We start from the raw sequence: 12083 nt of genomic DNA, 5'->3' as shown, positions 1-12083 counted from the left end.
TCTGACATCTTGGCGTGGGGAGGGGCCTGAATCTGGGGGACTCACCCATCAGGACACTGGCCCTTGGTGCTCTCACTGTGGACAGGCAGGGAGTTGAGTCCCCTCCCCCATCTAAGTGGGACCTCAAATATGCCCTTTGTGGCCTACTCTGGGGAGCAGCTGCCACTTAGGCCTCTCCTGATGGCCATGAATCTCCCTGTCTCCTCCATCTCAAACAGGGCTGGGATGGCCCAGCCAATGACCAGTCTCCCTCTGGAGAGAGGGAGAGGCAGGGGACTTCTGATCACCAACCTACCCCTGTCATCCCTCAAAGGGGGCAGAGAAAAGACACCAGGCCAGCCCCCCATCCCCAGGCCTTTGACCTCTTTCTGGACCCCTAGCTGCATCCTCTCCCACAAAGTGGGAGGGCTCCCCCACTCTGTAGGAGAGGAGAGGAAGGAACAGTGCCCTTTGCCATATCCGTCACCTCGATTGCTCACATTTTTTGAGCACCTCCTGTATGCCAGGATGGACATGCATCGATCTGCCTAATCCACACAAGGACCCTGTGAATTAGGTCCTTTTATAATATTTTGGCTGATTCCCAGGTGGCGCTAGTGGTGAAGAACCCGCCTGCTAATGCAAGAGACATAAGAGACGCGGGTTCGATCCCTGGATGGGGAAGATCCCCTGGAGGAGGAAATGGCAGCCCACTCAGCCTGGAGAATCTCATGGACAGAGGAGCCTGGCGGGCTGCAGTCCTCGAGGTCACACAGAGTTGGACCACGACTGAAGCAGCTTAGCACGCATGCACACATGATATTTTAGAGACATGAAATGAAGGAGTACAGGGAGGAGCTACATCCACGGCCAGGACTAGGGTGAGGCAGAGGGTGTCGAGAGCACAGATGTAAGGAAGTCTTTGCTCTCAGGATCAGCCCTGCACTTGCATGACATAAATCTTGCACCCTAGGCCCCTCCCTTGCCTCACCCTCGTTGGAGCCCTGGTCCAAACCCAGACCCCAGAGCCTGCCAACTCAACCACCCTACCACCTCCTACGCATGCCTGGGGTTCTGGCTCCCAGGGGGTCAAAGGCTGTCTGCAGCATCTTCTATCAGTCCCCAGGAAGTGGGTAGGCCTCAGGCGCTGGCACGCTGACCTTCTGGGGATCCTGCGAAGGCCTGTTTTTGCCACTGGGGGGTGTTCAACCAGCCAAACAGGACCTGGCTTCCTTGCCAGGGCACTGGAACTCCCAGCTCCCACCTCTATGTCACAGTCACCTTCGGCCCTGCTGCAACAGCCACCTGGTCCCAAGGCAACACAGGCAGCTGCTGCCAGCGTGGTTGGTGGCTTTGGCAGGTGCTGGGCAGATGTGAACAGTTCCTGGGGGAACCTGCTGCTGAGTGTACAGTCTATCTCAGGCTCACGAGGCAGCCTCTCTGGGCATAGCCCCCAGTAGTTATCCAGCCCAGCCCATTAGCATACAGAGGAAGACAGCCCAGAGAGGTTAAGTGGTTTGTTCAGGGTCACACAGTAATCCAATGGCAGAGTCTGAACCAGAATTGAATTGCATCTCGGGTGCCCACCCCTGCTTTGCTGCCATGTTCTGTGTGTCAGAGCTGGTCACCACAGATCCAGGACAAACTGGGCCCAAATGATCATCTTCACAGAATCTCCAAAGTTCTTTTCACCCTGGGGGGACTGGGGTTTGAATCAAGTGTCTGAAGCAGGTGCCCTGCGAGGGGTGGTATGAGTATAGATGAGGTGGGGTGGGTAGGAGGCTTCTTCCAACTAGAAGCAATGACTTCTCCTAGGGGCAGCAAGAAGTGAAACAGTTTATAGAGATGGTCTTCTCCCTTATATATGATGTTGGAGCCTGACACAGCTTAAGACCCCACCCTGTCCTAACTCACTTCCCTTCAAATGCCAGGGAAAATGGAGGAAGGAGGCACACAGGTACCTGCTCCATGTTGGGGTCCACCTGGGCACTCAGTGTCGCCCATCAACTCGTTACTCTAACCCCAGAGAGCAGAGGTGACCCTATTCTCCAAAGGTGGGAACAGGCTGGGGAAAAAATTTTTTCTCATCCAAGGTCAGGTGGCTTAGACTGAAACCTGGCCTGTCCTGTCTGCCTCCAAAGCCCTGCCTTTTCCATTCTACCTTACAGGCTCCCCAGAGGCAGGAAAGGAAGTAAAAGTAAAGTCGTTCAGCCGTGTGCGACTCTTTGCAAACCTATGGACTGTAGCATGTCAGGCTCCTCCATCCATGGGATTTTCCAGGCAAGAATACTGAGTGGGTTGCCATTTCCTTCTCCAGGGGATCTTCCTGACCCAGGGATGGAACTCGGGTCTCCCACATTGCAGGCAGACTCTTTACCATCTGAGCCACCACGGAATCACAGGAGGACCCTTCAATGCCACTCTCTTGGGAGCAGACAAAGGGAATGGAGAGCTGGGTCAGCAGAATTGACTGCAGGAAGCTGGGTGCCCATCTGGGTGGTGAGGAGGGTTGGGGCCCAGGGGTTGGGCTCTGCTGGGTCTGGGAATTGGGAGCCCTGCTTGGTGCTCAATGAACCTCCAGTCTTGGTGTCAACGCCAGCCCTGAGCATCGGAGTGGGGCCTGAGGAAGAGGCCACTCAGACAGATGGTCAGGGTCAGGATGGGTACTATCAGAGGGGGGTGCCCCTCAGCCCCACCTTCCAGGGGCTAGAGTCTGCAGGTCTGGGGTCCAGAATTACATTATTCGCAAGAGAAGACACCCACCTGGGAACATCTGTGCCTGGGAGGGCTGGGGCAGGCAAGGTTCCTGTTCCACAGACACTGGTGCACCTGTGTGAGGGACCCACAACACAGAGGCTCCAGGGAGCTGGTTTGCCATCTGTGTGGGGGCGTCAGCTAGCTGGTCCTGGCCCTGGACAGGAGCCATTGCCGGCCTCCCTGGAGCAGGGCAGTCTGTGTTTAGGCACAAGGATTGATGTGGGGGGCGGGGCGGATGAGGAGAGCTGCGAAGGAACAGAGCAAACTTCTCCCCACTCCCCAGCCACAGCGCCCACCCCACCGTCCCCTTGTCTAGCCAGAGAACTCAAACTCAAGCAGAGGAAATAAAAAGAGAAATAAGCATTTGACTGGCTGTGACTCGGAGCATGTTGGGGGCTGAGAACAGGGTCATAGCGCCATTGACAACGGCAATACTTGTGGGAAGCCCTGGCACGAGTGAGGAGGTGCCCCCCTGCCCCAGATGCTGCCCCAGGCCACTCCAGGGCTGAAGAGTCAGAACCTCTGTCCTGGAGCCCACTTGGAGCTTACCAGTGGGCCGTGGCCCCCTCATGGGTATGAGGAGGCAGGGCTGGATTGAACCTGGAGGCTGAGATGATCACAGCACAGTGGGGACTGGCAGCAGCAGCGAAGGCTTGGCCTGGCCCTGACCAGAATTTGAGGATGTTGGGGTATAGGATGGGGATCGTGGCTGGCTGGCTGGGGGAGGGGGCACCACGTTTTGCAAGGCATGGGAAGTACAGTGGGTGGAAGCCAGAGCTTGTCTGGGAGTGTGGATGGCTAGAGTCAGGGAGGACACCTAACCTGCCAACATGTCCGCCCAGGGATGTGTGTGCTGCAGGTGTTTCCCTAAGGGCTCCTGGGCTCGGGGTTCAGACTTTCCCTGCTGCCACTGGGGTGCCACAGAAGGCGTTCTCGTGCATTCGAGCCTGGGCACCAGCCGCATCAGTCTAGGTGGAGGATGCAGAAGAGGGAGGGAGTGAGGGGTGGCCACGGCACCAGCCCAGGTGAGAAAGGTGAGGGGGAAGGGCTGGGTGGGGAGGGACAAAGGAGGAGAGGGACATGAGCAAAGTCACAAGTAGGGCTGAGCTGGAGGACCTGGTGATAGATTAGACATGAAGCGTGAAGGAGAAGGTTAGAGCCAAGAGAGACTCGAAGGTTTCCTGCCCCAGGCTGGGGGAAAGGGGGAGGGGGCCTGGGAGGACGGACTGCAGGAGAGGGTTGGCCTGGAAAGAGCAGGTCTGGCATGTGCACGAAACAATATTTGTGTGTGTGTGTGTGTGTGCGCGCGTGCGCATGTGTGCGCACATGCATGTGCATGTGTGTGCATGCATGCGTGTGCGTGTGCACGTGTGTGTGTGTGTGCCTGTACACTTGTTCTCAGGAGGCAGCCAAGCCCAGCACTAGGGCCCTTGCCTGGAGAAATCCCTCATACCTGGCTCAGGACAGCTTCTGCCTCAGACTTCATGGCTTCAGTCTGCAGGTCTGGGGCCCAGAGCAGCGCAAGACAAGAGAAAGGGTTGTAAGACAGGGGAGTCCGGGCCCCTGTGCATGCATGCTAAGTCACTTCAGTCACATCCAACTCTTTGTGATCCCATGGACTGTAGCCCACCAGGCTCCTCTGTCCATGGGTATTCTCCAGGCAAGAATACTGGAGTGGGTTGCCATGCCCTTCTCCAGGGGATCTTCCCCACCCAGGAATCAAACCTGTGTTTCTCATATCTCCTGCACTGGCAGGTGAGTTCTTTACCACTAGCGCTACCTGGGAAGTCCCCTGGCCCCTGGCTGAGGCCAAAGTTGGCTGCTCCTAGGAACCAGGTCCGTCAGTGCCTCTAGGTTGGGGGTCTGGTACCTGTATCAGTGCCAGTCCCCAGGCTCCTAAAGGAAGTTCCTCCCAGCACAGGGCAGGAAAAGCAGGAGGGCCAGAGGACCAGCCCTCTCCTATGGGTGCCTGGTGGGCTGCCAAAGAGCAGACCCCCCCTCCCAAGGCATGGTGAGTGACAGCAGGGTATCTCTTAGCCCTGAAGAATGAAGACCCCCTCCCAGCAACCAATGACCCCAGCTGATGGGGGGTGGAAAGTGGGTCCGGATCAACCCTGTAGGTGGGAGAGGGGCTGAGGAGGTGACCACGGCTCTGGGATGCCCCCAGCCCCCCCCTTTCAGGAGGTCCAGTTCCCTGTGGGCCCCTCCCCTCAGGAGTTCAGAGATCTGAGACCAGAAGGCCAGCAGGTGTGTGCAGCCCACAGGGGCGGGGAGGCAGGTACCAGCTGTGTGAGCGGGTATGAAAGGGAAAAGCCTGTGAGACAGGTGGTTTCTGCATGTGGGGGCACAGAGAGGACCTGCCTGGGTGAGTGCCAAGGGACAGGCTTTAGACAGAGGGTGGGCACCTGGCCTGGGGAGCAGGAGGCTCCGATCCTGCTGGCCCCCCGGCGCCCCCTGCAGCCTGGCTGGCTGTCCCTCCCTCAGACCCATTTTTCACTGGCTGCTGTTGCCAAGGAGCTGAATGGGCGATGCGGGAGGAGCCAGGGTCAGCGCAGGGCCAGCCTGCTGGGCACATGTGCCCAGAACCTGCGGGGGCCAGCAGTAAAGGGGCCCCAAATGACAAGAAGGACCCCATGCCCTTCAGCAGCCCCTCACACAGGCCTGAGGGCTGATGCCGGAGGCAGGCTCTGCTCCAGGGCAGCCCTGCGGCACTGGTGCCCACCCGCCAGCGCCCTGGGCAACCTTGCATGAGGTCCCAACAGGTGCCCCACGGCCCTGGGATGCGGTACCTGGACTCTGTGTCCTGAGGGATCCACGCAGCACCCCCTGGGGCTGCGGCACCCGGACTCACCAGTACCCATCACCCTCTCGTCTACATATGCTCACCTGTGCCACTGCTCACAACCGTCACACACGTGCAGCGGGCCTGCCACCACACACGCTCATCTGGCCACACACATACCCGGGCTGCACACATCGCCAGCCCCCGTCATCGCCAGGCCACACATGCCAGCCCAGAGCCCTCACACGTGCTCACGGGGGCGACATGCAGATATGACCACGCAACCTTCCCGCATGCATCAGACTCAGTAAACAAGCCCTGGGCCCCTACTGGGTATCTAGCAACACCTCCCCCATGCGCGGGGCATGAACACCCCCCAGCTCACCACGGTCAGTGGCTCAACCCGTGCCCCCTGAGCGATGCACACATACGCCTAACACGCACGTGTGTGCAACAGGAACACACACCCAGTGGCAGTGCAATCTCCCAGATGCGGAGGGGAGGTCATGGGCAGAGGGGTTTGTTAAAGTGAGGATTCAGTGGGGGGATACTGGGGGGATGGAAAAGGAGAGTGGATGGGTGAGGGAGGGAAGACTGTGGGGGCAGGGTGGGGAGGGCGGCTAGCCAGTGGATACAGGATGCACTACACAGAGACCCTTGAAGGAAACGGACATCGGCCTCAATCATCAGGCTGCTTTCCGAGCTTTCACTCATTCCTCTTCAGTCAGTCTGGCTTCCTTTCTCAGGAACCCCAGTGTTCCCTTCTGACACCCCTGGGATTGACAATGGCCTGGCCAAGCTCAGAGGCAGCCCCCAGGGTCTCAGGGCTGCAAGAATCAAGATTTGCTATGGCAAGCTCCATGCCCCCCTGATCACACAAATGACCCCCTCCCGTCCACATAGGTGCTCAGCTCTGCTAAGTGCAGGGGGGCGGGCAGCCATCAGGAGGCCCCAACAACTCAGCCTAGGTGGAAGGAAGCTTGGGGAGAGCAGACAAAGGATGCAGGGGAACTCCTCCCACCCCCAGGAGTGGGCTGAGGGCGGAGTTATGGGGCAGGTGAGGGTGGCCAAAGGGACACGAGGGGAGGGAGAAGGCTTGTGCCAGAGAAACAGAGTGGGGAGAGCGGTAGAGCTTCCACGCACACAACTCTGGACCCTATGCACCAGGAGGGCCAGGAGCCACAGTGCCGGGGCCCGGGGCCCGGGGCCCTGGTGCTTCCACTGTGCGGGACTGCAAGGGCTCGGGGGCTGGTGTATGCGCCTCCACGCCTGAGTGTGCGCGTGTGCGAGAGTGTGTGGCGGGGACAGAGGAGGACACTGTGTTCCGGACGTGGACAGCGGCCAGGTGCCAAGCTGGGAATTGTGAGTAGCTGTTTGGGGCAGACGCTGCCGGGAAACGGTATCTTAAACCCCGTCCTCAATTTCCTGGGCACTTGGGATGTGGTCAAAACCCTCTCACCGGCTAACCGGCCAAGCCAGACTCCCCGGGGCTTTGACCTAAACCCCCAGCCCTGCGCTGGGGCCGGGCAACCAGCAAACTTCCCCCGCCTAGAGGCGTGGGGCGTCTACACTCGCCAGCCCCACGCGCTGACAGCTGCTCCTGGACTTGGCAGAACCCAGGCTTCCGGGGAAGCGCGCGGGGAAGCTGCGCAGCAGCGACAGGCGGCCCCCGCGTCCCGCCTCGCAAAGTTTGGCCTCGGGGGGCTCCCAAACCGGTCCGGCAGCGCGGGTTAGGGACCCCTAGAGCAATGAGCATTCGCGCGCACGGTCCCCCGCAAACCTCCCCAGAGCGCGCGCGTGACTCACCCGAACCGCGGAGCCAGGCGGCGAGGACTATGCCCAGGAGCGCTGGCCACAGGCCGGACAGGACGGCCATGGCCGCGGTCAGGCGGGCGGGCCGGGCGCGGGGCCCCGCGGACAGGAGGACGCCTTTCAGCGCCTCAGCCCAGAGCCCCGGCCCCGGGCACCCCCGGGGCCCATGCCAGCGGACTGCGCTGCCTCCCGGCGGCCGGCTGCGGGGCGCACGCGGCGCGTGCCTCCCTTGGGCACCGGGAGCGCAGCAATGCAGCCGGGGCGGAGCGCAGCGCCAGCCGCGCCGCGCACAGAGCCAGCCGCCGCGCGGAGCCCGCAGCCGGGGAGCGGGCCGGCGGGCGCCGCAAAACCCGGACTGGAGCAACGGAACTGGGCGGCGTCAGGGCGGGGCGGGGGAAGGAAGGAGGGGCCCAGAAGCCCCGCGCCGCGCGAACGGGCCACCCCCAGCTCTGGGGATCCCTCTCGGCGTTGCCCGAGGCTCCCCCAGGGAGGGGCTGGGGTGGTGGGCGGGAGGCCTCCCACCTCCCTGTGCGATCTCCAGGGACCGGCCAAAAGTCTGAAACCCGGAGTGGATCGATTCTCCGGATCCGGGTTCTCCCGGGCCCACCAGCCAGCGCACAGGTGGCCCGGGAGGGGCCCAAGGCTGCAGCGATCCCGGCGCGGCGCCAGGCTGCAGACAGCGGCCAGGGACAGCGGTGCCCGGCGGCGGTTCCGCGCAGCCCTCTACCCCCACCTCACCCTACTCCGCACCTCCCGGTCGCGCTCCGAGGCTTTCAGCGTGTTGCTGTACGCCACCCAGCCCGCGGCTCGGACAGGGGACTGCGGGAAGCTCCCGGACCCTGGCCCGTGCGCAGAGGTACACGGGTAGGACAGACTAGGGGCCACCCGCAGTCCCAGCCACAGAACCAGGTGGGCCTCAGAGTGATCCTAGGTTTCTCTAACCCCACGGCACCGTTTACCTAAAGAAAACAACGCTAGGACGCAGCGCAATCAACAAGACTTGCAGTGTTTGCGCCCGCAGCGCGCACCTCGCAGGAGACGTGGGCGTGAAGGAACCACTGGGTTTTGGGAGCTAGAGAGATCTGGGGTAGAGTCTAGGGGCCTCCGTCTTCTAGCTCTGTGACCTTGGGCAAGTCACGGTGTCTCCCGGAGCCTCCAGCAACGACCGCCGCTGGAGCCTCCTGTTCCCCACCCCCATACCCTAATCGGGTTTAAATAAACAGAGGGTTGCCTTGAAGGAGAAAGGAAATGACGGACGCGCACCATGTGCACAAGGAGAGTGGTTAGAAAAAGAAGATCCTACTCTGTGTCGGGAGGAGAATGAGAAGGGTAAGGGCAGGGTCGCAAACTAAAATGCCTATAGTCGATGGGCATTCTAAAAGGCTAGTCGATGATACATACTCGATTGATGCTGCACGCTGGGCGACATAAGAATGGTCTTCGCTTCCACAAAGAGATACGAGCTCTCCTATATTTCTTGAAACACGAGGCCCTCTCTCGGTCTGTCTTTTGTTTCCCACTTTTGAGAGAGAAGGGTTGTGAGAAATGTTTTGCTTTCCTCTTACCTCTGCTGTGAAAAACACAGACAGTGTCCAGTTAGGTATCTGTAGATGCTGGGCTTCAGTGCCAAGGAGGCCAGGGCAGCGCTGGGGACTGGGCACAGGGTCCCATCTCCAGGCACAGCTGGTTCTTTTCCAGGTGCCAGGTTGAGAGGGTGGGGCCCAACGGGGCCACATCTTCCAAATTTTCAGTACAAGCCATTGTATATGAAGTTTTTTTTATTAAAAAATTTTAACTAAAAATTAAAAAAATTTGATTTCATGTGACCCCAGATGAAAATGTCCACAAATATCCACCAGCTCTGGGTTTTGAACTCTGCTTTGGGGTTTGCTTGTGCATAGACTGTGCCAGGTGGCCCTGATCTACCCAACAGGACTGTGTGTGTGAGTTGTGGGGAGCAGTGTGCCCAGGCTGCTCCCTCTGACACTATACCTCATCCCACTTTCAGGGAAGAAATGGGTGAGAGAGGTGAAACAATAGCAGAATCTTCATTTTCAGCCCCCATTATGGGAAGATAATTGGGGACTAGGATTTGGGTACTGGAGGGAAGTAGTTGAGGATGAAAGACTGGGATTGGGGCTAGGGTATAAGATGATGTTCTTTTTTTTTTTTTTTTTTTAAGATGATGTTCTAATGGTGTGTGCTAGACTGCTATGTCTATTACATTTGGTTTGATCCTCACAAGGAATCCTATTAAATAAACATTATTATACCTATTTTATAGATGAGGCCATTGAGGCTTGGGGGAGGAAAGAACCCTATGCCCAGGGCCAATCTTATTCAATGATTGTGAGGTTAGCTGAGATGACTCTGTGCAAGGTTTGATTTCAATGTCCATGCCCCTTAAATTTCATCCTGCAGTTTTTGCTTTGGGATGAGAACTTAGGAAAGGGTCTCTTTCTCTATTCAGTTTAGTTGTTGTGGTCATTTCTCTGGCCCCCTCTCTTCAGCTGGAATAAGATGGTGTGTGTAGCAGTCATGATAGACTAGGTTGTGTTGTAGTAACCATCCCCAAGTTTCTGTGGCTTAAGTCAACAAAGATTTATTTCTCATGGGTCCATTGCTCCAGATCTTCTTCACTTAAGGACTGGGGCTGAAAAAGCAGCCACTCTCCCATGAGGAAGAGGAAATGAGAGCTCTGGAGGTACACCCTTCTCCCAATCAGTGGCTCAGTCTAGAAAGGACGTCACTTCCACTCAATATTCAATGGCCAGAACTATGGCCCCACTCAAGAGGATAAGAAAGTGCATACCTACCACACGCCTGGAAGGCAGGTACTGAAATACATGCACAGCAGCAGTGGCGATGGCCACAGCCTCCAGCCCCAGCACAACCCTCCCCTTGCCTACTCTGCAACTCTGTGTGGGCCCTGGCCATGGTGGCCTCCCTTCTGTTTCTCCAGCATCCAGGCTCATACCACCTCCATCCCTTCCTGTTTGCTTTCCTGTGCCCAGATCTTCACATGCATAGTTCCTTTTAGTCACTCAGGTCAGCTGTCCTCTTCCAAGTGGTACTCAGGGCCATGTCAGGAAAAGGAGTAGGAATACCCTTGTGGAGACGGGCGAGTAGACATCTCACCTGAATTCTATGTAAGAATCTAGTTTGGAGGGCTGCCAGGAAGGGCTCATCTCAGACCCAAAGCTTGATGGCCAGATAAGAGGGCACCTGATACCTCCAACCTGATTTACTCTTGAGCATCAGACTCCAAGAGAAGGAGGAGCTAGATCCTTCCTGGGGGGACCCTCCTGCAAGTGTCTGTAGCCCCTTGCAATATCCCACTGACAGGGCAACTGCTCTGCTAGACAGAAATGTCTCTTCTCAAGGGAGCAGGAATCTGCCCCTCATTGGGTTCATCTTCTGGGGCCATGTCAAGCATGTCTGCCACTTCTTTTCTTCAGAAGACTTACTTCTTTGACTTTGGAGCACAAAGTCTGGGTCTACCCTGGATTCTCTCTCTCCAGTTCTGCTGTTACAGGCACCCTTAACACATTGCCCCCCTACCCCGCCCCTTGCTGGAGTTCTCCAGTGGGAACACTTCTCTGAAGCCATCTCCTGAAGTGAGATGGCATATCTCCTGGCCACATGGCCTTGTGCATGCATGAGTAGGGTCCCAGTCAGCTTTGATCAGTGACATCCTACTGTTAATGCCCACCAGACTGAGGGACCTCAGAGTTCATGGCGAGACCATTGCTGACTTGAAGATGTGCCAGAAGCTCCTGTGATGGGGATTAAAATGGAAATCTCCAATCCCTGCTCCTTCCCCATCCTGACTCAGGGGAGGTGTCTAGGAATCCACACTTTTACCAAGCCCCCACCATCCCCTACCAGTTTTTTTTTTCTTACTGGTGCCAGTGGTCTGAAAACCTCTCTTTGAGGAACACTGCCCTAGGTCTTTGCCATGGGTGCTGCCAACAACAGGTTGTTACCCATCTACCCTGGGTTGCTGGTTTTCTGAATTTAAATTCAGAAACTTCAATTCATCCCAGTCCTATTCCACTGTATTACATCTAATCCCTCTCTCCCACATGGAGCCCTCTCAGGATATGGAGGATGTAGGGCAGGGGGCCTGCTGTTTTCTTCAGCTTCCTGTCATCACCAGATGAGTCTGGGAAGTTGTATATGCTTTCAATCAAGTTGTAACTAAACAGGTGGCTCAGAGCAGGACCAAGGACAGCTCAGTGGCTCTCTATATGCTGCCTACAAGTTGCAGTGGGACAATAAGTCAGCTTCTTTTTCATCCACTTGGGAAACTTCTGATCACTTCATCCTTTAGCTCACATATAACTGCCACAGCCACAGAATAAATGGAAATACCCTGCATAGCCAAAGACTCGTGAGCCCCCTGCTTTGCTCTGATCTACTAGGCCAATAACCCAATCAAACAGGAAATTAGTTTGGCAGGAAGGACTTGTTCTTGGTGGCCCCAGATTGGCTCTTGATGGTCCCTGCCATGATTCCAGCATTCATATCTGCCCACTGCTCAGCATTTAGTTTCTGTCTTCTGGAAGCAGTATCTTCCTCTCTTTCCTTTGAGGGAGCACGCCTCCCTACCGTCAGTGCATGAGATTCATGTGGGGGTACCCTACCCCATTTCCAGAGGATGGCACATGTTTCAGGATGCACAGCATCCACTATTCCCTAAACTATGTGATTCATTCGAGGATGAACATGTGACCCAAGTCAAGCCTCTAAG

At 57.3% G+C, this 12083-nt stretch overlaps 1 protein-coding gene across 2 annotated transcripts in view; it reads right to left on the bottom strand.

Annotated features, from left to right (window-relative positions):
* Positions 1 to 7655, bottom strand: part of UNC5A (unc-5 netrin receptor A) — a 64462-nt gene extending 56807 nt beyond the window's left edge. Inside the window, exon 1 of one of the 2 annotated variants that reach the window (XM_061423037.1) lies at positions 7325 to 7655. In XM_061423037.1, coding sequence (XP_061279021.1) covers positions 7325 to 7394 — 70 coding nt within the window. In that variant the 5' untranslated portion in view covers positions 7395 to 7655. The remainder of the gene's footprint in view (positions 1 to 7324) is intronic. The other variant, XM_061423036.1, reaches the window with a different exon arrangement.
* Between the last annotated feature and the right edge of the window lie 4428 nt (positions 7656 to 12083).

This window comes from Bos javanicus, chromosome 7, assembly GCF_032452875.1.
Source record: "Bos javanicus breed banteng chromosome 7, ARS-OSU_banteng_1.0, whole genome shotgun sequence".
Classification (NCBI taxonomy): domain Eukaryota; kingdom Metazoa; phylum Chordata; class Mammalia; order Artiodactyla; family Bovidae; genus Bos; species Bos javanicus.
Note: the sequence above shows the minus strand (reverse complement) of the source record. Positions and strands in the feature narration are given on the sequence as shown.